The 23254-nt window shown below is 43.8% G+C and overlaps 1 protein-coding gene across 1 annotated transcript; it reads right to left on the bottom strand.

Moving 5' to 3' along the window:
* Positions 1 to 1111: 1111 nt before the first annotated feature.
* On the bottom strand, positions 1112 to 19519 carry C19H1orf94 (chromosome 19 C1orf94 homolog). The gene is made up of 6 exons (XM_077838150.1): positions 19254 to 19519; positions 8761 to 9428; positions 7227 to 7396; positions 5074 to 5148; positions 2677 to 2861; positions 1112 to 1187 (listed from the first exon to the last, which is right to left on the bottom strand). Exons 1-6 carry the CDS (start codon positions 19517 to 19519, stop codon positions 1112 to 1114), a joined length of 1440 nt encoding a protein of 479 aa, XP_077694276.1.
* Between the last annotated feature and the right edge of the window lie 3735 nt (positions 19520 to 23254).

The following is a 23254-nucleotide window of genomic DNA, read 5'->3' on the forward strand; positions in this document are numbered from 1 at the left end:
TGTGTGGACAGTCTTATCCTAGACTAGAGCGGCTTTTTCTGGTTTAACTTAAACTGCTATGAAAGCAACATAAGCTAAATCAAAAAAAGGCACTTATACTGGAAAGTGTTCACATGGGAGTTATACCAGTCCAACTTTAGTTATTGGTATTCACACTTAACCAGTATACCAGTATAACTCGCTATGTAGACAAGCCCTAAGTAAAGACCTACTGAAGTTAGTGCACAGGCAGACACTTACGTTATCGGTTGCAGGACCTTATAATTGCAGGTTGTAAACTCTTTGCAAGAGAGACGTTATTACCTTTATTTTTTTTTCCTTTAAAGGCCAGAAGGGACCATTATGATCACCTAGTGAGTCTGACCTCCCGCGTAACAGGCCACATAATTCCATTCAGTCCTTTCTGCATTTAAACCAACAGCTTATTGTTGAACTAGGGTAGAAAGACATCCATCATAGTTGTCTGTAGATTGCCTACCACTCTGAGGCTGTTTTAATGATATAGTCCCAAGCAAGAGCTATGTTGCAAGGGCAAAAGCTCACTTTCAAATGTTAGAGCCTGAAACTCTGAATTCAATAAAGGGAACATAGTAAAATAAGTTCCTTTGTACAGGCATTCTGGTTTCCTCTTCCTTAATGCTAAAATGTAGATCAGTATCATGGTTCCAGATACAAGACACAAGCATTCCCTCCACAGAATCAAGCCCCGTAGCTACTGAATGCCTGTGTGTTAATCTCACTTTGAATACACGACTCAAGTTATCGCCTCTGAAATTTGTGGTCATGATCCTTTTTATATCAGCCATCTTTATTACAGCAAAATTCAATTTTAAGCAGCTTAGGCATCTGTCATAAATAAAACATTTTTTTTATTATTTCTCTCCATCTTACCCCCCCCCCAAAAAATCTCATTTGCTTCCGCTAAACAAAACTCTCCTCTTTTGGATGAATTGTTGTATAGCTTTTTCTTTATGCACAAGTCATGTAGGCTCATTCTAGACAGAAATCTTCACTGTGGGAAATACAAAATAAGTCCTTATTTGACCTCAGAATTCCTAACAGTGACTGAAGCTTCAGGATCTCCAGATGATGCGTCAAAAAGTTAGATGATCTAAAAGTTTATACCACTCCCATTGGAAGAGAAATATGGGTTTGTCCTCACAGATCCACCAGGTGTAGAACTAAACCTAAAAAACATTGAAATTAAATCCAGTTTCATTATGATTTCCTCCACAGTTCCCCCCCCCCCCCCCCCCCACACGCTTCCTTTTGAAATTGTTTTTTGAAATCTTGATGAAGGGCCAGATTTTTAAAGGTATTTACATGCCTAAAGATACAGCTAGGTGCTTTTGAAAATCCCATCTGCATTGTTAGATGCCTAAATACCTTTAAAAATCCAGCCCTAAGAGTCATAGGCCTTGTATAGATACTTGTCTCTTCCCCCTAAACTTTCCCACTCTTGTTACAAACAAGTGGTCCTCCAGCATTTTAACCATCATGTCTAGGGATGCGTCTATACCGCAAATTAAGGTGAAATGTAGCTGGTAGACATAGCCCTGCTAGCTTTAATCTAGCTAGCAAGGGTAACAATAGGAGTGAAGATGCAGTGGTGTGCACCTCTGCATGAGCCAGCTGCCCTGGTACAAGTCCACGAGGGATCTTAGTTTCATACTTGAGTTGCTAGCCCTTGCTGGGCTCCATAAATTCTACAAAAAATGGAAATTCAAAACATTTAGATTGGCCCCCTCTTGAAAAAGGGGAAGCATTTGTTTTCACAAAAGTCTCATCTAATTTTGTCCTATTCCTCCCACCCCACCCTGAATTTGGTGACTGAAAATTTTGTCATGACTTGAAATATGTCCTAGAAATTCAAAACAACTTCCACCTCCCCTTTAATGTTCTATCATTATTTTGATGGATATAGCTGTGTAACCATTAACATTTTGTTTCCTGAGTAGTGACCCTTTACATTTTGAAGTCTGCCTGTGTGCAGGGACAGCTGTCATTTTTGCAAGGCAGGGCTGATGCTGCATGTTGCAGAGGAGACACACATACAAGGTGTTCTCTCTTTTATTTTTGTTCTTACGACTTTCCCTTTCTTTAAACTAAGACTCAAGATGAATGGTTTTGTATCTGGAAGACAACTCATCTCAGAACATGCAGTGAAGGTCAGGGGTGGAGCTGATGGGGCTGGGGGAAACTTTAGATGGAGCAGTTTTCCATCAGATAGTATAGTTTTGTTGAAATTGAAACACTTTGCAGGAACATGGCAACTTTCACAATGTTTTTGTTGGAAAATAAATGAAATAAATTATTTTGACTTTTTTTAGATCAGGTAAAACGTTTGGTTTTGACTTTCATTTCATTTGTTTGGACTCATTGAATTTTCTATAATATATTATAATGTTTCAACCTTACAGAAATGAAACAAGTGAACATTATCACAACAAAACTTCTCTGGATTGATATTTTTTAGAAATTCTATTCGGTTGTAAATTTTGACTTTTTGTTCTGATTGGGTATTAAAAGCAGTTTGAAAAGTTAGAAATTCCAGCTGGATGGAAATTCCATTTTCCAACTAGCTCCAGTCAGTAGCTCCATGTGGCTTTACTGTAACTCACCAAACCCTCCCATGATGTGCTATGAGAACTAGACCACACATCAGTGTGGACGTACCCATATGAATGAGAAAAATGATACTGCGGCCCATCACCCGCCATTGCTGGTGGATCACGTACGCTGCTAGATGGTTTGGAGGGGTTCCTCTGCTGGTATGAATAACCGGGCTGGACCAGAGGGATATAGTTCAATAAAGGGGTGTAAGGTGACCGGAAAATCTGCTGTGGATTGTATGGAGTTACCTACAGATGGTAAAGAAACAAAGAGCAAGAAGTTGGTGAAATAAAACCTTTTACAGCCTGATCTGTAGATGCCAGTTGGAGCTAGAGATGGATGAAATATTTCAAATTTTGAAATGCAAAAATTATACTAAAAAGGGAAAATACTCCATGACATTTTTGCACCTAAATCCCCTTCTACTTTTTTTAATGACTGTGGGTCTCGTTAGAGTTTTGTTTTTTCTTGGGGGTTGTTTTTTAAATCAGTGAATTTTCTAACTTTGATAAAACAGGGACATTTTAAAAAAGAAATATATATATATATATATATATATATATATATTTCCCTTGCCCCATCATCATTTTTGACCAGATGAATTTAAGCGTTCAACTCTTACTGATGTCAAAGGGGTTGAAAGTGAACTCAGCACCTCCCAAAATCTAGCTCACAAGAAACTTAAGACATTATGACAATCAGCTGCAACTACAACAACAGGTATTTTTGCATTCATTCCTACAGAAGCCTTGCAAATGACACAAAACATGTCAAGGATATCAAAGCTGACAAGAGCTCCTCATTCTACTTCCTATTGTTCATCATACAAAGAAATCGTGGTGTCATTCAGATCTGATTCAGTTGCATTCAGCATGATGAAAGTGCTTCTCAGCCATGTCTCTGTTTGGAGAGAAAGTTGCAGTGATGTCTGCTATGTGGTATGCCCAGCTCTTAAATTTTGATCCGATGGGGTTTCCCCTTCACCCCACCCTCCTATAGAAGAGAAATGGAAGAGGAAAAAGCTGATATGTCTGAGTGCTGGGTGGGTTACATCTTGCTATAGAAGCCTCCTTATCTTGGAGTGAATGCCCAGAAGGGATTAGCTAATTTAGTGACTACAAGGGACCCAGCTCATGTTTGCCCAGAGAAAGGCCCACAAGTTGGTGACTTGGTTCCTTTTCAAACAAAAGTGCCATCCTTTTTGTAAAGTCTTGTCAGTTCTTCGGAAGGAAAAGATGGAAGAAGCAAGCAGAGTCAAAGCATCGTACAGACTGTCTAGGACAGAAGTGTGTTTGCTGAAAAGTAAACTACCTCTTGGACAACCCCCTAAGTTCCATTAGCTTGGCAGGGGCGTTTATGCGGCATGGGACACAGCATTCTGTTTTCCTTACCTATAGCAGTGCCGGCATATGGAACAGGGAGAGAGCCACTCCTTAGGCTGCAGTGATGACCATGGATCCACCATATGTATAGATGAGAATTTAGGCTATTGGACCAATGTAGTCCTGACTCCTGGCCACCCCCAAAACCATCTATGCCATCTATATTATTATTTATGAGCAGTTTTACTGTCCCAGCTGAAATCGGGGCCTGCCTGTGGTAGATGCTGTGCAATTACAGAGGAAAAGACAGTCCTTGGCCAAAGAACTTGCAATGTAAATAGACAAGACAGGTGAAGGGTGGGAGAGGACACAAGAAAATTTATCCAAGGTCACAGAGCAGAGTTGGGATGAGAACCCAGGTCTCTGGCTGTCAAGACCAGGGCCTTAGACTACACTGCTACACCATCTGGTAACATTTTCTGTAGAATATGGTTATACTCTTTTCCCCCCAGCCCCCTGGGATAATACTGTGGGTGTTGCAGGACACTGCAAAATTCTCCGGGACTGCTGCCCTTTCAAAGTGATGGCATTTTCCCTAATTAATATGTTAGCTCCCCAGCCCCAACTTGAGAAACCAGTTTGGATCTGAGACCAGAAGCGCTGCAGTGACACGCACAAGATCAGCTCTGTTGAGACTCTCTTGGTGACATCCAAGCCACTCCAGCTCTCTGGGGTGCCTCTTACTGTCATAGCTTATCTCACTGCAGCTCATCCAGTGTTCTCCTCCTCATTCATACATTAACTCACAATAGAAATGCACCATTTCATGATGCTGATTGTACCATTCTTTACAAAGGGAAAAAAAAGACTTTCCTAAGTTAACACTAAATGGAGCAAATACAATTGGATATTTTGGTTAGAGGTTTGGGGCCAGGCCCTCAGCTAATGTAAATTGATGTAACTCCATAGAGCTATGCTGATTTACACAGTCCGAGGATCTGGCCCCCAAATCTTTTTTTTTTTTTTAGCACAGCTATCAATGTCCGTTATGCCACATGACAAACAGCTCTGTCTAATTTTTGATGCTTAGCATCTGTGTTCTGCAAATGAAGGCATATTTATAACCATTTAGACACACCTGTCTTGAATAGCATCCTAGGGGAGGGTGTAAAGTCTGCTGGTATGGGATCCGTGCTCTCTGCTGATACAAACCCTGTTAAAATACAAAAGACATGACTGACTAAGTCTTATTTGTATTGTGCAGTACGCTCCTTTGTCTTTTCAAGGACATGCTATTTGTTCAAGGGAATGGAGGTCAGCTGAATTTAGTTAATATCTTTGGCCAAGACTCTCCACAAGTCTAGGTTTCTTCTCTACATTACAGCTCTCTGTGGTAGATTCTGCGCTCTCCATCCTGTTTTGCAATGAGCTCAACTTCCTGTTGACCTCCGGGAGAGAAGGATTAATTATGCATGCAGAGGATAGCTAACTTGTCATTGAACGTATCAAACGGCTGGCGAATGCCTATTAAATACAACTGTAGTTGATTACAGAGTGCAAAAGTGCACCCACAAAATGATAGGCTGGGTTGAGGCCAGTCAAAGAACTTAGTCCTAAGGATGAGATTTTCAAAGTGGTTTAAGGGAGCTGGGTGTTCAAATCTCGTTGAAATTGGATCGGGTGAGCCAGTGTGAACAGGCCAGAGGGATGATAAGACTCTGCCATATGGCTAGGGTGGTATCTAGTGTTAAATCTAACAGAGTGAGCTGAGGATAAGAGAAATGCAGAGATAAGATTGGTGGAAGGTGGGACATGACTGAAGAAACTATTCCATATGTTAAGTGAAAGGAGAAGAATAGAGCTGATTTGATTTTTTTTTTTTCTGGTGGAACATTTTTCCCTCACCATAAAATCTTGGTACAGATAAATCAAAATATTCCACATATGTATTGAATGAGGCAGGGAATTTCAGGAAGAGAGAGGATGTTCTCATGGTTAAGGTAGTTAAATACCACCCTGGAAAATTGGATTCTATCCTTACCTCTGCCACAGAGTTCCTTTGTGATGCTAGTCAAGTCACTTAAGCCACATTTTTCAGAGGGGGGGGGGTCACCAGTTGTGTATTCCTCATTTTCTGGGTGCCTGACTTGAGACCCTGATGTTTGACTTGTAGAAGTGCTGATTAAAGTCAATGGGAGCTGTGCTTTGAAGTGCTATTTTAGTTCTAAATACTCAGAAATATCAGGTCTTGGAGGTCTCAAATTGGGCACCCAAAATTAATGGATACTTTTGACCTTTATCGCAGTGCGTCGGTTTCCCATCAGAACCCCTCCCAGATCTTATAGGGATATTGTGAAAATGAATTCATTCATGTTTTGTGAGGCCCCCTAGATAATATAATGATGATGAGCACAATAGAAAAGCTCAGGAGGAAATTAACATTTCCATCTTCAGATGTGGGCTGTAATTGTGTGCAGTAAGTAAGGCCTGGGGCCATGCACAGAATGAGGAGAAAACAAAATATTGATTAGTTGCTCATTGAGTGAGCATCATCCATTCTGTGCACTGAATGAGGCCGGGATCCTTTGGACAAAATAGTCAGTCATAATGTATACACACAAGGAGAATCATAGAATAGAATATTAGGGTTGGAAGAGACCTCAGGAGGTCATCTAGTCCAACCCCCTTCTCAAAGCAGGACCAACACCAACTAAATTATCCCGGCCAAGGCTTTGTCAAGCCGCGCCTTAAAAACATCTAAGGATGGAGATTCCACCACCTCCCTAGGTAACCCATTTCAGTGCTTCACCACCCTGCTAGTGAAATAGTGTTTCCTAATATCCAACCTAGACATCCCCCACGGCAAATTGAGACTAAATTAAGGTTGTACAGGCAACCCTAGTTTTGGCATCCTTATCTGTAAACATGGCGGTCGTATCAAAAATCCATTTGGGGATCCTAGCAAATGAAAACTCTAAACTGGTGCTAACCTAGGAATGAAAACGAGTACAAAGCATGGTCAGTCATAACTCACTATGTCTCATCAATTCAGCACCCTCCCAGTGAAGCATGAACACCCCTGATCACGAAACCACTTGTTCTCTTTATGTTTTGTTTGCCACCCAAAGTTATCCCCCGTTTTTTCCCCCGAAGCGCTCAGAGTTGGATAGCAGTCCATTTCCTTTCAGCTCCTTCCAATGGTACAAAGCAAAAAGGAGGTTTAGAAGCAGTGGGGGCTGCAACCACAGGCTTGCCAGGCTTAGATCTGCTGCATGTTTATTGTTCTGTTACCTGGAACTGTGGAAAGTTTGAATGGTTTGGATAGAGCGGTGGTGGAGGATAGTTCAGACTGAGCCACACTGGCTGGTTTAAGGAGGTGGTCGTTGAAGTGGTGGCAAAACGCGGGGTGAAAACGTTCCCATTGTATTTGAGGTTGTACTTCTCTGACGCTGCCGTAGTTACTATAAAACAAAAGATGGTTACACACATTAGTCAACAGACGTGCCGGGCTTTTCTTTGCTCCAGTGGATCAGCCTAACTTAAAAGGGTGTGCTTTGCCCACAAACAAAATTTACTGAAGATCTCCACTACTTCCACTGGCTACAATCTTTCAGTATTGACAGGTTTCAGAGTAACAGCCGTGTTAGTCTGTATTCGCAAAAAGAAAAGGAGTACTTGTGGCACCTTAGAGACTAACCAATTTATTTGAGCATGAGCTTTCGTGAACTACAGCTCACTTCATCGGATGTATCTTTCAGTATTGAGACCCAAGTTCAACAATTAGCATTTTAAATTCTCTAATTAGTAGGACCCATCCATCCAGTCACGAGAGGACTTGGAATTAAATGTAACTGAGGGATAAGGATGAATGAAATGGTTCAGCTAGAATAAGAATGGGACAAGACCCTTTGCATTGCATTCAAAACCTCTTTAGGGTTAGGGGGGAAAGCTGACTAGTTTTTTGTTTGTGTTAATTTTTTAGCATCTCTGGGTTTCAATAAACCTAGACCAAGATTTTCAAAATGGATTACTGATGTTGAGTGCCCATCCTGAGACATCTGATGGGGAGTTTTCGAGGATGGGTGCTCAGTACTTTCTGGCCCCTTTAAAGTGTCTTAAATTGGGCCATGAACAGATTATGGCCCCCAAAATACTTGAGTTAATTCTGGAAAATCTTGGGCCGTAGGGGTTAACTCTACCTCACAAAGTGTGAGATAATGCATTATGAATCCAATCAGTGCCCATTGCAGTCAATGGAAAGAGTCCTATTGTTTTCACTTGGCAGTGAACCAAACTCCGTATTTATCCCATAACCTTGATCATCTCAGTTTTGCCTACCATGAAAATGGTACCCTTGCTAATACATAAGGAAAGAGATATGTGCAAGATTTATTTCTGACCAGGCTGGCATCAAGTGCTGCAGATAGTAAGGCAGTTCCATACAAACTTTCAAGTTGGCTTCTTTAAAAAGCTACCAGTCATATCTGCCAGTCCATGGGATCTCAATATTGGGGTCACCTCCCATCTTTTTAAGTGGGAGAAGGGTGTTGCATAGATCCCAGCTGGATGACAGGGAGGATGCTGGGAGTGGATCTCACTATGGAAAAGGTTAAGAACCACTGAGTTTGTCCCCTATGAAATGACATCTCTGTATATAGCAGTGAATGCCATACCTGTTGTCTATGGCTGCCTGCAATCACAGGGCACTGGACCCGACCCAGGGGGTCCCTTCCCATTCGATGTTGGCTGCATTTTAAACATCTCTTGCTCTACTTTATTCCCCCCACCAATCATTCCCAAATTATGCTTCCCAAACACCCCGTACCTGTGTTCTGAAGTCCCTCAGGAACAGAGTCTGGATCAGTTTTTGAGCAGATCTTGGCAAACACCGGGAGCTGCTTCTTTGGCCCAGGGGCTTGGCTTTCTGCTGTTGTCGAAGGTGGAGGCACCACTGCGCTCTCCTTAGGGGTGGGGGAACTGAACATGTTACTTGGTAGGTAGTCCTTGGTCAGCCTGGTTTCCTCCGCCACCGTCTGGTTATCTGGCGCTTTGGCAGCCTCTGTGTGTTTCAACGGACACGGCACCAGTGACTTACTGGTCTCTTTGTTTGAAGCCACTGGGTTACTGCTCCCATTGTCCGCTCCTCTTGCATTCTTGAAGGTGCATTTTGCAGGGCGCAGAATCCCAGCAATGGTGGATTTTGTAGAAAGCTGAGCGTCGCAGAGAGACCTGAGTTTCATCTCCCTTTCTTTGCTTCCCATCATTGCTCGGTACATGCTTTCTACTGCTTCTGTTTCATCTAGCAACTGGTCCCTATCGGAAAGCAGGAAAAGGCTGTTGTTTGATGAACTCTGATTTAAAGTAGAGGCAGATTTTTTGCTTCCTTCTAAACCTTGCATATCTGTCCCGCTAATGTTCTCCTGGGTAAGACTCAAGTACTCCTGTTCCACCAGAAGGGAAATCTCATCTTTGACACAGTTCTGTTCCAACGATCTACATGAAAGAGAGAAATCTAACACGGTTAATGCACATTCAACAAGGATATCTGCAGACAACTTGGATGAAACACATTGTGGGAACGCAAAGAATTATTATGAGAGAGGTGCTTAAAGTAAATTCTGAGTCTATAAATATATTTTTGCTACAAAATGAAATCCAAGCCTTGTCTACAGTAGGAAAATGACTTACTGTTGACAATAGGGGTGTATGAATTAGTTGCCAAGCCCAATATGCTTGCAGTTTTGCAATATTTGCAGTATTGAGTTCAGCATCAGTTCACCTGGCCTTACCAGTTATTAGCAGTGGGGGTTTTTCCGACAATCAGTTGAAAAATGGGGAGAGAGAATTGTCTCCGCCCCCACTCCTTTCTAACTGAAATTTGAAATGTTGATGAAATCATCACAATTTGTGGGGAGGGGGCCACCACAAAGCCCTAGTATAGATGAAGTTCCACTGAAGCCTACATTGTGTGACTGTATTTAAATGGCCGTCATCACTATAGTTTCATAATCACTAATGAATTTTGATCCTTCCAACACCCTTGTGAGGTAGGGACGAATTCTTTCCACTTTGCAGATGGGGAAACTGAGGCACAGGTAAATTAAGTGATGTGCCCCAAATCAGAGAGAGAGTTCACAGGTAGGCAGAGAATTGAACCTAACTCTTGGGGGCAGGAGCTATCTTTTTATTCTGTGTTTGTACAGCGCCTGGCACAATGGGGCCCTGCTCCATGCCTGGGGCTCCTAGATGCTACAGTAATACAGATGATAATCTTTATAATAAAATTCCAGGTTTGTCTCTCTGTCTGGGTGCCACTCTGAAGCCAAGAATCTCTGTAGAGTCAGTGCGAAGTGATGGAAACCTCTAGAAGCATGTCAGAGAGCTTTTTATTGTTTAGAATATCACCAGGCTCAATCATCACTGGGATGGTCAGTCTAATACCATCCAATTTACGTTCTCAGCCATTTTTGGCTTTCATAGAATCATAGAATATCAGAGTCAGAAGGGACCTCAGGAGGTCATCTAGTCCAACCCCCTGCTCAAAGCAGAACCAGTCGCCAATTTTTGCCCCAGATCCCAAATGGCCCCCTCAAGGATTGAACTCACAACCCTGGGTTTAGCAGGCCAATGCTCAAACCACTGAGCTATCCCTCCCCCCACAGTTTTACACAGTTTATGGATTATGCTTGTGTTAAATCACAGATTGTCAGCTAGTAATAATAATGTCTCTAGAATTCCAGAGAGACAAGATGGGTGAGGTAATATCTCCCAGTCAGTCCAGTAGCCTATTATCCACTAAACTGTCTTTCCCTACCTTTGGCCATTTAGCGGACCAATACATATCACTAGCTCCTTTGCAGAGGGAGTCAAACTAATGGTAGAACAAATGTTTACTGAAAGCATTGGGGGTAGGTTAGAGGTCAGTGAAGGCAGAGTTGGGTTTGATCTTTTAGTGCAGCTTGCAATGAGATTGGCTTCAATGTTAGAGTCAAGCTGATGTTCTGAGAACATAGCCCTGAATTTGAAGTCTAATTGGAATACACAATCACCTGCTACATGCAATACAAATCTCTCTCTCTCAACACTCAAGTTCTTTATCCAAACTGCACATACTGGGTGCACAAAGCTAGGCTCCTAAATCAGTACTCTTGACCTAAAAGTGGTCTGATCTCCAGAGGAGCTTAGACTCACAACTCCAGTTGCAGTCAGAGATCCCAGTCCTAGAATGAGTTCTATGTGAATTCAATACGTTTATGGAGGATAGGTCCATCAATGGCTATTAGCCAAGATGGTCAGGGATGTAACCCTATGCTTTGGGTGTCCCTAGCCTGTGTCTGCCAGATGGTGGGACTGGATGGCAGGGCATGACTGACTCAATTTTAAAATCTATTAGGCCCGATTCACCATTGAGCTGCATCTTGTGCAACCACGCGCACCAGTGCAAAGTGAGTATGAAATGCTCCTAAATCACAATGGTAATGTTTTACACCCATTCTGCCCTAGCGTGCTGTGTTACTATTTGTTTGTTTTGTGGCAGCACCTAGAAGCCCAGTCATGGGCCAGGACCCTGAGGTACTAGGAGCTGTACAAACACAGGACAAAAAGACAGTTCCTGTCCCACAGAGCTTGCAATCTATTGATGGCATATGGTGCAGGACAGTGGTGAAATGGGCACATTCATGGTCAGAAATTGGTTTCTTTTCAATAACTTTTCAATTATGGATCTTTCCAGTATGGTTGCCTGCTCACAATACTCCCGCCTTCTGTTGATTACTTGTGTGATGAGGGACCCAGTTTGCTCACTGATTACCAAATGTGATTAGTAACTTAATGCATAAACTGGTTATCCTTATTGGCTTGCGGGACGGGATGGCCAGGGTTATAAACATGTACATATAAATAGCTTGCCAAACGTCTTAATCATCAATTATAAATTCACCTAATTATGTCTGATTATGGACTCACTATGTAATTATCAGAGATTTTAAACTGCCTGGCTCTTCTCGTCCGAAAATAAAATAACCAAGAAACTTCAGTGAAATACTGTGGAGAGAAACAGCTGGTCAGTTTTGGCGGGGGTGTTTTTGGGAGGTGGTGAAGTGCAGCCTGTTTAATATTTTTAAAAGGTATAACCTTTCTCCCCGCCTCTGACTTCCATTCCAGTTCAAAACTACCTTTGCAGTACAGATTAGGGCCCTGACCCTGCAGTCATGTACACATGTGGTTTTGCCATTGGTTTCAGTGGGACTACTCATGTGAGTAAAGGTAAGCATCCGTATAAGGGTTTGGTGTGTCAAGTAACCTGATCACATCCAGTCCTGTTGTCTTGTGGTCAATCCAGGTATCCCAGAATGTTCTGGGAGAATAGGGAAGGGTCAGTTGGTGCAATCCCCATCACACCTGGTGCACAAATGGGGCCATCAGAGATTTCCAACCTGAGGCTTTTTCAGGATCTAGGTGCTACAATGTCCTGGGAAATCTTTGATAAAGACAGGAAGCCAAACCTCAGGAAGGGAAGTAAATTTAGGAAAGGGGAGTGAAGGTCTGCTGGTGGCGAGGCTGTTCGAGGCAATTTGTATCCACATAAAGGGAAAAAATACCTAACATGGAATCCCTGCTGGTACAGTTTTCTGATGACACACAAATTAGTGACATGGTAAAAAATGGGCTCACTCAAACGTGTGTGTTATACTGTTAAATGTAAGGTTGTACATTCAAGGAACCAAGAATGCAAGTCTCACTTACTAGGATGCGGGGGTATATTTTGGAAAGCATTGACTGAGAAAAGCATTTAAGGGTCATGGTGGCTAACCAGCTGAACCTGAGCTCCAGTACATTGCACTGGGAGAAGAAAGATGGGTTCCTTGGACGTATTAGCAGGGCAATACAGAGCAGAAGTAGGCAGGCGTTAAAACCATTCATTATGGTATCTTAGTGAGATCATTACTGGAATACTGGGGCCAGTTCTGGTGTCAATACTTTAAAAAGGATGTCAACAAATTGGAAAGGATTAAGAGCTGCAAATATGATTCAACGTCTGGAAATCCTGCCTTACACTGAATTTCTTTAGTCACTTGCTGTATCTAGTTTCTCCAAGGGAAGCTAAGAGGTGATTTGATCATAGTCTAGAAGTACCTATGCAGGGGAGAGATTTCTGATGGCAGGGGGCCTCTTTATTATAGCAGACGCAGGCGTAACAAATTCCTGTGGGTGGAAGCTGCTGAGATACATGTTCAGACTAGAAATAAGCTTCATATTTTTAACAGTGAGAGTAATTGACCAGATGAACAGTTTACGTAAGGGTGTGGTGGATTCTGCACCACTTGAAGCCTTTAAACAAGATTGTCATGTTCTAAAAAAGATGCTCTAGTTCTCCCAGAACTTATGGGGCTTGATGCAGAGATGGGGAGATTTGCTTGGTGAAATTCTCTGGCCTGTGTTCTACAGGAGGTCAGACTAGATGATCATAACCGTCCCATCTGACATTAAAATCTACGAATCCATGTTGATCTCTATGATGGTTTATCATTATCGCTGCTTCCAAATAAAACTTCCCCTTCCTTAGAACTATTTCAAGCATTCTTCATATGGCACATCAGTTCTCAGAACCAAATTAATGCAAACACAGAAGGAAAGTTTTACAGCCAGATTTTAAAAGTGGGGAAGAACTTGAAAGGTGTGGCCGGCCAGTGGATAGGGCAGTGGGCTAGAAGTCACCAGACATAGTTTATGTTTCCAGTTCTCCATTGACCTGCTCTGTGACCTTCGGACAGTCACTTAACCACATTGCTTCAGTCTCTCCATCCATAAATTGAAGAGGGTGTTGCTTTGATCTTTGGTTCAAGAGTCTGTGTAAGTGCTAGGTATTGTAAAGGGAGAGAGTCTTGTGTAGCTGGGACAGCTTAAAGGATCAAGCAAATACCATGAGCCAGCACTGAGAGCTGATGGGGTGAAAAGACACAAACGGGAAGGGAAACACCACCCCTTGGAAAATTCAGAGTTCTAAGATGCTACCAAGACTTTCCGTCTACTCTTGTATGACCCGTTCACCAATTCTTATCCAACCATCTGTAAAGAAATGCGGAGATGCAGACAAATCTTCAATATCAGATGAGCGCCTCTAAATTCTGACTGTAGCGCATAGTGTTTTTCAGTAATGCTCTGCATTTCTACAATGCCTTTCATCCAACAAGTTCAAATTGTACCACAAACGTTAAACCACACAACCGTGTCTGAAGTATTGTTTCAATCATGTCTAAAATGCAGCCACTTCTGGAGTAGGAAATGCAGTTCCTGTTCAACCGCACCCAGGAATATTGCATAAAAGCTTAGGGCTGGAAGTGAAGACTGCCATATCCACCTGCAACTGCAGAAGAAATCAAGGGAGACAAACTCTGAGTATGTGGGTATGAATTTGCACACTAGACTTAAGAACACTAGTCATTCAAAAATAGAGTGACCAGATATCCCATTTTTAAGGGACAGTCCCGTTTTTGGGGGACTTTTTCTTACATAGGCACCTATTACCTGCCACCCCCGTCCCGTGTTTTGCTATCTTTGCTATAGTTGCTACCTGGTCACCCTATTCAAAAGGTCCACAGAGTCTTTAATGCTCACTAGTGGCGAGGACCTCCAGCATTACAGTAATCCCTGACACCGTGCTGGGATATTGGGTTAAGTATTGACGGAGGCCCTAAACCTGCAAACACGTGCTTAACTTGGCACAAATGAGCAGAGTCATTTACTCCAATTGTACACTCCCCCCCTCGCCCCCAAGTACAATTAAGCATGTGTGTTTACAAGATCACAATCTTTGAGGAAAAACTGCCACCTATCCATCCAATCTCTGAGCAGCAAACAGTGTAGGATATCTGGTTTTTGTGGAATATAGGACTCTGTGCATGCGAGCATGTGTGTACACACACCGTGTGCATGGGCTGCTTGCCTTCGGCCTTCAGCTTAACAGCTCTTGAACAGTATATCATTCGCTCAGTAGTTCAGTACACATAACACCGAAAAAAAGGCAAAGTCAGTATAATCTCCCTGAATCAAACTACAGGTGAAAAATTGTTAGTGCTGGATGAGGACGCAAACATGAATCTCTACTGCCATGTTTCAGGCCTCCTTTAAAAATGGTGAAGGCCCATCCAAAAATGTGTGTTGCCACACACAAGAGTGTATAGGAAAAAGAGAATGTCCCATTTGGTTTCAGTGCCTAAGTTGAGTCAAATTTTGACATCAGTGAAATATAAGACCGGTAAGTGCATGTGTACTCCACTGTCCTCTGCTGGATAGAATTGGAACTGATCAACTGTTTATCCTAGAGCCTATATGGCTAATGACACTGCTGCTTTTGTGCAAGTGGTGGGGAACTTGTATGTTCTGGGGAGAAAGATCTGAGTTTTGTCTGTGCTGTTGCTGTCCTGTTTCAGGTGAACATGGTGCTGCTGTGAAGTTGCATGGCCACGGGTTACTTTTAATGCTAAAATACAAAAGCTAGAAAATGACCACGTGTAGATATCCCACTGGATAGATGTAAAATAGCCTAGACGGGCAAACAGCTCCATGAGCCAAACGCAGAGCAACGTCCTTTCAAACCCGAGAGGGTAGGAATGTTAATCCCAGAAGGATTGCTGAGGGGTTGGGAAGGGAGGTTGTATTGGACATAGACCATAGTGACCCAAAAAGCAGAAAATGGAGAGAATCAAGGATCCGTCAGTGGGGAAAGCTCACACGACGCAGGGAAGGTGTGTGCCAGGGAGGTGAAAGAGGAAGTCCTTTGGAGAGAGAAGGATCCTTAGCTAGGGTTGTGTGATACCTACAGGGGTGTGTAGGTATAACTGTCTGGCGCACCATTAGCTATTGGCTACAGCAAGGGATTGGAAGTCAGGAGGCCGGGGTTCTATTCCATGCTCTGCCACTGGGAGGACTTGTTTGCTGAGATTTTAAGGGGTTGTCTCTTAAGTGCTAAGGTAGTACAAATAATAATAAGGGGGCTTGGATACAATGCAAATTCTTTGCTGCAATATCGTCATAAGTCCTAGTGCAGCATCTGTAAAATGGGCTCAGCTTTTGTTTTTCCGATCGTAGTACTCGAATGGCATCTATTACCATCGTGTCTGAGCACCTTGCAATCTTGTAATATACGTATCCTCACAACACCCCTGTGAGGCAGGGCAGTGCTGTTATCTCCATTTTACAGATGGGGAACTGAAGCATAAAGACACTAAGGCCCAGATCTGCAGAGATATTTAGGCACCTTTGAGGATCTGGAACCAAGTGATTTGCCCAAGGGCAGGCATGAAGTCTGTGGCAAAGAAGGGACTTGAAACCAGGTTTCCCAAGTCCTAAACAAGTCCTTAACCATCCTTCCTGAGCCATCCTTCCTGTCTACCTCATCTGTTTAGATTGTAAACTCTTCAAGGTAGTGAACTGTCTGTTACTAGATGTGTGAAAACACCTAGCAAAATGGGACCCTGATCTCAATTGGGTCTACTAAGCGTGGTCACAATATGAATAAAACAGAACAGAGGCTCTGGATGTTTCCAGTGACTTGTCATCCTCCTATGCCTAAATATTCCAATAACAAAGCCAGGAAGGTGAAACTGTTTGTTCAAAAGATTCCAGATGCATTTAAAATGAACTTAGCTGTGATTTGCATAAGTCAATATTTTAAAATAATTAAAGTTTGCTAAATCAAGCAAGGTCACTAGGACTAATCTTGGCCCCCAGTGTTGTTGCAGATGACAAATCAGGTAATACATGGACCTTTATTGCCCATCAGCATAGACTGTGAGGTTTTTATAAATTCTCTTCCAGGAGAACGGATCTCCTGGCAGTTGGATAAGGACACTTATACCTCCAGGGTCAATGGTAAAAATATGGCCCAGGTTGGAATCCTCTCCCTGTCCTCATTTGAGCATCAGCGTTAGTTTCAGAGAGATTACTCAAATGAGTAGAGCGAAGCAGGTCTTGGCATTTGGTCAATGGTAACCAAAACCTATCTGAAGGCAGTTCGGTTTTTACTTGTACAGGAACCAAGATCAGGGCCCCATAGTGCTAGTTGCTGTACAGACACAAAGTGAGAGACAGCCCCTGCCCTAAACAGACAAGACGCAGGCTGTGAGGGAATGGGCGAGGTGACTTGCCCAAGGCCACCCAGCAGCTCCATGGTAGAGGTGTCAGTAGAACCCAGGTCTCCTGATTTCGAGGCTTAGTACACCTTGTCCACCGGCCCTCACTGCCTCTCTCATTGCATGAAAAACAAGTTTGATGGGTATCAGTCCAGTTTCTGTTTGTTCAGGTGTCCCCCTCAGAAGCTCCACCACGGCTCTGGCGCTCTTGTGAGCGGTCACGCAGCACAGATATAAAGGAAAGAGAGAGTATGGAACTACGCTCTAGTCTTCCCCTCTAGGTATGATAGTTTCAGGGCAGTTATGAGGCACTTTGGCAGGGGATAATGTTAGGTTGGTTGCCCTTGCAGAACTAACTAAACTCACTGCTAAAAAACAAAAATTCTGGTGCTTTAAGGATCAATTTCATTTATTAAAATAGGGGAGGACTTAAAATTCAGATTTATAGTAGTTTAATTCTGTTCTACACAGGCTCTTGTGCAGCCTTTCTCATCATCATATCTGAGTGCCTTCCACTAGTGCATTAACTGTTGTGATGAACATCTGGCTCATAAAGACGCTTGGGCCTGCATTCTCCTTTCACTTACCCCAGCTGTGCACTGGAGACTGACTTCAGTGGAGTTACTCCAGATTCACCTGGATGTGAGAGGAGAAATGAGCCTGATTGACTCTTCATGTCTTCTGGAGCCTACCTTCAAGATTTTAGTATACTTAGCATGGATGGGGCACTGGATTTGGAGTCCGGACTCCTGGGTTCTATTCCTGGATACATATCACTGATTCACTATGTAACCTTGGTTAAATCCCTTCCCTTCAGTCTGTTTCCCCATCTGTATGAAGGGAGAAATGATACTAACTCACCTTTTATAAAGCAATTTAAGCTCTAATGTTACTTATTAACTGCATCAGAGCTGGCTGGGCCCATTCTGTGCAACCCTGACTGGTGTATTGCAGTTTTGCCTTAAGACCAGGACAGTTGCCATCCTCTGCTAATTCATTGCTGGGTTTGCAAATTTTACATTTTGTTTGTTTGTCCCACGTCCCCCCCCCGCCCTGCTTCAGGAGAATACTATAAATACTTCCCTCTTAAATTTGAAAATTGTACCTCCTTCCCTTCCGATGACTTACCCCGTGGAGAGAGACTTGGCAGAAAAAAGTTCTCTGCCAAATTCAGCTTTCCTTTGTAAAGATCCGCTGTTTACAGTATCACATTTTAATTTTCTGCTTTGCTCTTTTGAATGCTGCTTTTGCTTCTTACTGTAAATATTTTGATCTTTTTTTAAATAAAAAAGCTGCGGTGGGGAACTGAATGCAGCAGCTGCTTACTGTGCTTCAGAATTACAGATGTGGCTCGGCATCACAGGGCGTTTTGCATAGGAAAATGAACGTGTGGAGGGAGAGGAGATCATTTTGCCCTCTGGGTTGGTGCTGTGAAAATAAACAACCACGGTGCCTTCTCACCCAGTCTCAGAGCTTACCTACTCTGTTTGTACACAAAAAGAAAAGGAGTACTTGTGGCACCTTAGAGAATAACCAATTTATTTGAGCACTTAGCTTTCGTGAGCTACAGCTCACTTCATCGGATGCATACCGTGGAAACTGCAGCAGACTTTATATATACACAGAGAATATGAAACAATACCTCCTCCCACCCCACTGTCCTGCTGGTAATAGCTTATCTAAAGTGATCATCAGGTTAGGCCATTTCCAGCACAAATCCAGGTTTTCTCACCCGCCACCCCCCCACACACAAATTCACTTGCCCAGCAGGAGAGTGAATTTGTGTGGGGGGGTGGCGGGTGAGAAAACCTGGATTTGTGCTGGAAATGGCCTAACCTGATGATCACTTTAGATAAGCTATTACCAGCAGGACAGTGGGGTGGGAGGAGGTAATGTTTCATATTCTCTGTGTATATATAAAGTCTGCTGCAGTTTCCACGGTATGCATCCGATGAAGTGAGCTGTAGCTCACGAAAGCTCATGCTCAAATAAATTGGTTAGTCTCTAAGGTGCCACAAGTACTCCTTTTCTTTTTGCGAATACAGACTAACACGGCTGTTACTCTGAAACCTGTTTGTACACATGTTCCCAAAGCTACTACAGGGAAGAAAGGGTGTAAGAGAGGGGTGAATTTCTATTTGGAGTTGGTCAGTGATCTCCTTTCTGACATTTTGAGAACACTCACTCTTTCAGGTAGTTGCTGCCCTCTTCTCTGAGGGGTTCTGATGACAAGACTGGGTGACAGGTAGGCTGCAGGACTGGTGACGTTGACGTAGGCTGGAGCTCTTCAGAAAGACCTTGAACCCGTTTCCAGATCTCGTGACAGGCTTTGTCCAAGCTGTCTTGAGGAGTGTTGTGGTGGATCCAGATGTGTCTTGGGAAAGGTCCTAGAGGAAATGGGCCTTTGGGGTTTATCGTCGGACCCTGGAGCCCACTCCCACGTGTGAGCATCTTTCAGTCTCTTCCCACCCAGGGACCAAAAGACAACTTTTTTTTTTTTTTTTAACAAAGTGTTTTTGTGGGTACAGAATAGAATGAAAAGCAACAAACCATGGTAACTCGGTAACCATAGAACCCCTGCGGCCTGGCAACTGGTATGAAGGACGACAAGCGGAAACAGCTCTAGGGTTGCCAGCACCACCCAAAGGCAGAAGTGGAAGAAGGAGCCACGTGTTCCCCGCCAAGCAAGGCTGAGAGCAGCCTCTGGGACCAGTCTCCATGTAATCGCCACTACTTCCAGACTCCATGTATTCTCAGGTCCATACATTAACCTTCCCCTCCTCCTTTCTTTGTTCTTTGCATTTAATGTACCCCTGGTGCATAGAGGGAGTTACCCCCAAGGTGTCTCCGGTGACGGTGTGGGGCCTCTCCTCAGCCATGTGTCCCTTCCCCTACGCCATATCAGGTCCCCTCCTTATCCTTCTCTCACAGAGATAAACTGAAGCAAAGAGACCGGAGGACTTACTTGGGAGAGGGTATGCATGTGTGGGACTCAGAACAGGGAGGTATGGATCTCTTGTCCTGCTGTTTACCTCTGTTTCTCCAATCCAAGGAACAGGAGCACAGCTAGCCAAGTCTCCTCTTGTTCTGCAGATGGGCCCAAGAAACAACGTTTCAGAATTTGCCAGCATTTGCGGGTGTCTGGATATGGGATTTTGCTTTTGGAACTTTTTTTTTTTTCTTAACGTTCTCTTTGAAGCATTGGGCACTGGCCACTAACTGATGCAGGATGCTGGGCAGTATAGCATGATCTGGTCCAGCAATTCCTGTTGCCGTGTGCTGACTTATGTTTGTCAGCACTGCCTTTTGCTGGCTCAGCCTTGTGATTGCCACCCATGAAGGGTATATCTACTACACTGCAGCTGGGAGCATGCTTCCCAGGGCAGGTAGTGGCATAGCCTGACAGAGGAGACAATCCTTAATACTGCTACAGCTAATGAAGATTCTTCTTGCTCCCAAGCCCTGTTCCTGCTGATACGTAAGGCCATGAGGTGCGAGAATTATTAAACTAGGTTGTACCTGTGGACAGGTTTATCAGCTCTGGTTAAAACACATTTTGGTTTGGGGAGAGCAGTGGAATCTGAATGGGAAGAAGGAAGCCAGCACAGGCCAAGCTTCAGAAGCACTGGTTATATCTGCAAAAATTCATTTGGCAGTTGAGTCCAAAGCCCCTATGTCTGTGTGTGCACCGTGTGTATGACTGTGCCAAAAAAAAAAAAAAGGCGGGGGAGGCAGGCAAAAGTAATATTTTTACATGTAAAAGTGCCTTTGAACATCTGCAAGCGCAACAGTTGGGCGTGGATTTTTTTCATTACTGCAGCTGTTGCACCTTCTTTTGAAATCTCCACTCCATGTGCAGTCTAATATAAAAAGTGAACTTTTCTATAATACATATGCAAAGTCACAGCGACTCCAGCCTCTGTATAAACAGAGATTATTTTATGTATGCGGCTGTTGGCTAATACTTTATGCCCAGCTAAATGCTGCTCTTTTCACCCACAGCACCTGTGTTTGGTTAACAAAGTACACTTTGGGGATATTTTTATTTATCCAAACACCTTTCCTATCCCTATGGAGACTTGCTAATTGTGGTGCTTTTTATCTTGGAGAAACATTCTAAGATCATGAGCCCTGATGAATTCTAGGACTCCTCATTCATAGCCACGGGGACTGTATATACATGCTGGAGTGTCGTCTAGCAGCAGTAAGGGGTCATGGTGTCAGAACTCCCAGATGATGTCCCCAGTTTTGGCACCAATTCCCTTTGTGATCCTGGGAAAGTTCTTTCTCCTTCCTGTGTCTCTGTTTCCTGATCTGTAAAATGGAGCAAATACTTCCTACATACCTCCAGACAATCATTGTGAGGACTAACTAAGCCCAAGTCTACATTACAGACCTATATTGGTATAACTACATTGCACAGGGGGATGAAAAATCCACACCCCGAGCGAGGTCATTATACCCACCTAAGCCCTGGTGTGGACAGCTCTATGCCTCCCATTGACATAGCTACCGCCTCTTGGGTATGTGGATTAACTACATTGACAGGTGAAGCTCTCCTGTCGATGTAGTAGCATCTTCACGAACGTGCTACACGAATGCAGCTTCACCGCTGTACGTGAAGACAAGTCCTAACGTTTGTAAATCATGCCAAGATCCTTGGCTTACAGATGTTCAGAACTATTACGTTTATTGTTGTGTTTTGGGGGGAGAGGGTGTGTGTGTGTGTGTGTGTCTGTGTGTAATTATAGTCATTTACATGGCTTTGGCTCTGTTTGGAGAAATGATGGGATACAACGGGTGTTTTGAGCCTGGGGTCTGACTGTGGGTGGCAGTGCAGAGCAAAAATTCCCTGCTCCTTACTGGGTGGTTAGAAAGGCAAAATCCTGTGTCTAGTCTACTGTGGAAGTAATTTAGCAAGTCGTTCAGCTGCGGAGTGGAGGTTAAGAGCCGAGTTAACCAGAACACACACACATACTTTCAGATGAGGGGCAAATAAAATTAACCCTGAGAACCCTGATAGGTTTCTGCCACAAAAAAGAACTTGTCTTTACCAGTCATGCCCATTACCAAATATATGCAAATCTTTTAAGAGAGATGGAGTCCCTATGCCCAGCATTGCTATGAGGAAGACTTTTTTTTTTTAAAGCAGTTGATTTAGAAAAAGATATGATTTTACTAAGCAGGAATAAAGTGGGATTGTATCTCCCCAATAACTTTATTATGCCTGCATATTGTTCTTGACCCCTTGCTAGTCTTCTTTGTCTCACCCTATAGCCTGTGAGCAGCAACCAAGTCACACATTCAGCTGAATGCAACGCCAGGGGGGTTTCTCGGAGAGAACTGTCTGTGTAAGGGGCAAGGGATAGATGGAGCTGTGCAGTGGAGTACCCTCCTCTCTGATCCTTTTATATCTGGAGCCATGCCTTTGAACAATAAGGTCTATTTGAATAGGACACTGCAGTTTAAACAGACATAAAGCGACTCTTTCATGTACTAGCCCTGGTTGCTTTGGCTCTTGGCATCGGTTCCCGGTGGAGAGATTGAAAAGCAGAGGGGACAGAGTGAGAGAGAGGATTGATTCGCGGGTGGAGGGAGAGATGTACCAGCCCTGGGTATAAATGGTTTTCTAGCTGTCAGATGAGCTCATTCAAGGCAACCGTAACAAGTCTGAAGAAGGGGGTTTTGCAGCAAGGAACTGCAGCAAATGCAAAGCAATAACGTGTGTGTGGGGGGGAGATGGGTGGCTAGTTCAAAAACACACCCCCTCCCCCCCACCCCCCTCCGTCGCTTTAGAGGCGAGCCAAAGGAGGCAGGGATCGCAGCTAATTCTGGAGCAGCGGCGCTCACTCGCAGCTGGCATTGCAGACCGCCCAGTGGTGCCGCTGGACCGGCTCCCCCCCCCACCCCACACCCCATGTGTTGCAGCTTTGGAGGAGGTTGCAATGGGAAAAGCAGCAGCAGCCCTTCCTCTTTCGCAGTGGTGCATGTTCTGGATGCCAAGGCAGTGTGAGAGCCTCAGATCTGCTGTGTGTGTGTCCGTGTCCCCCTCCCCTCCCTTCCCGAGGCGTGTCTCTCTGCCTTTCCCATGCACCCGCGCCCCCTTCTCCGGGGGGAGGCAAAACCTTCAGCTAGGGCCCCACCACCTCGGATCTAGTCCTGTCCCTTCGGCGCGGAAGGCTGAGC

Source organism: Eretmochelys imbricata, chromosome 19 (assembly GCF_965152235.1).
Source record: "Eretmochelys imbricata isolate rEreImb1 chromosome 19, rEreImb1.hap1, whole genome shotgun sequence".
NCBI lineage: Eukaryota > Metazoa > Chordata > Testudines > Cheloniidae > Eretmochelys > Eretmochelys imbricata.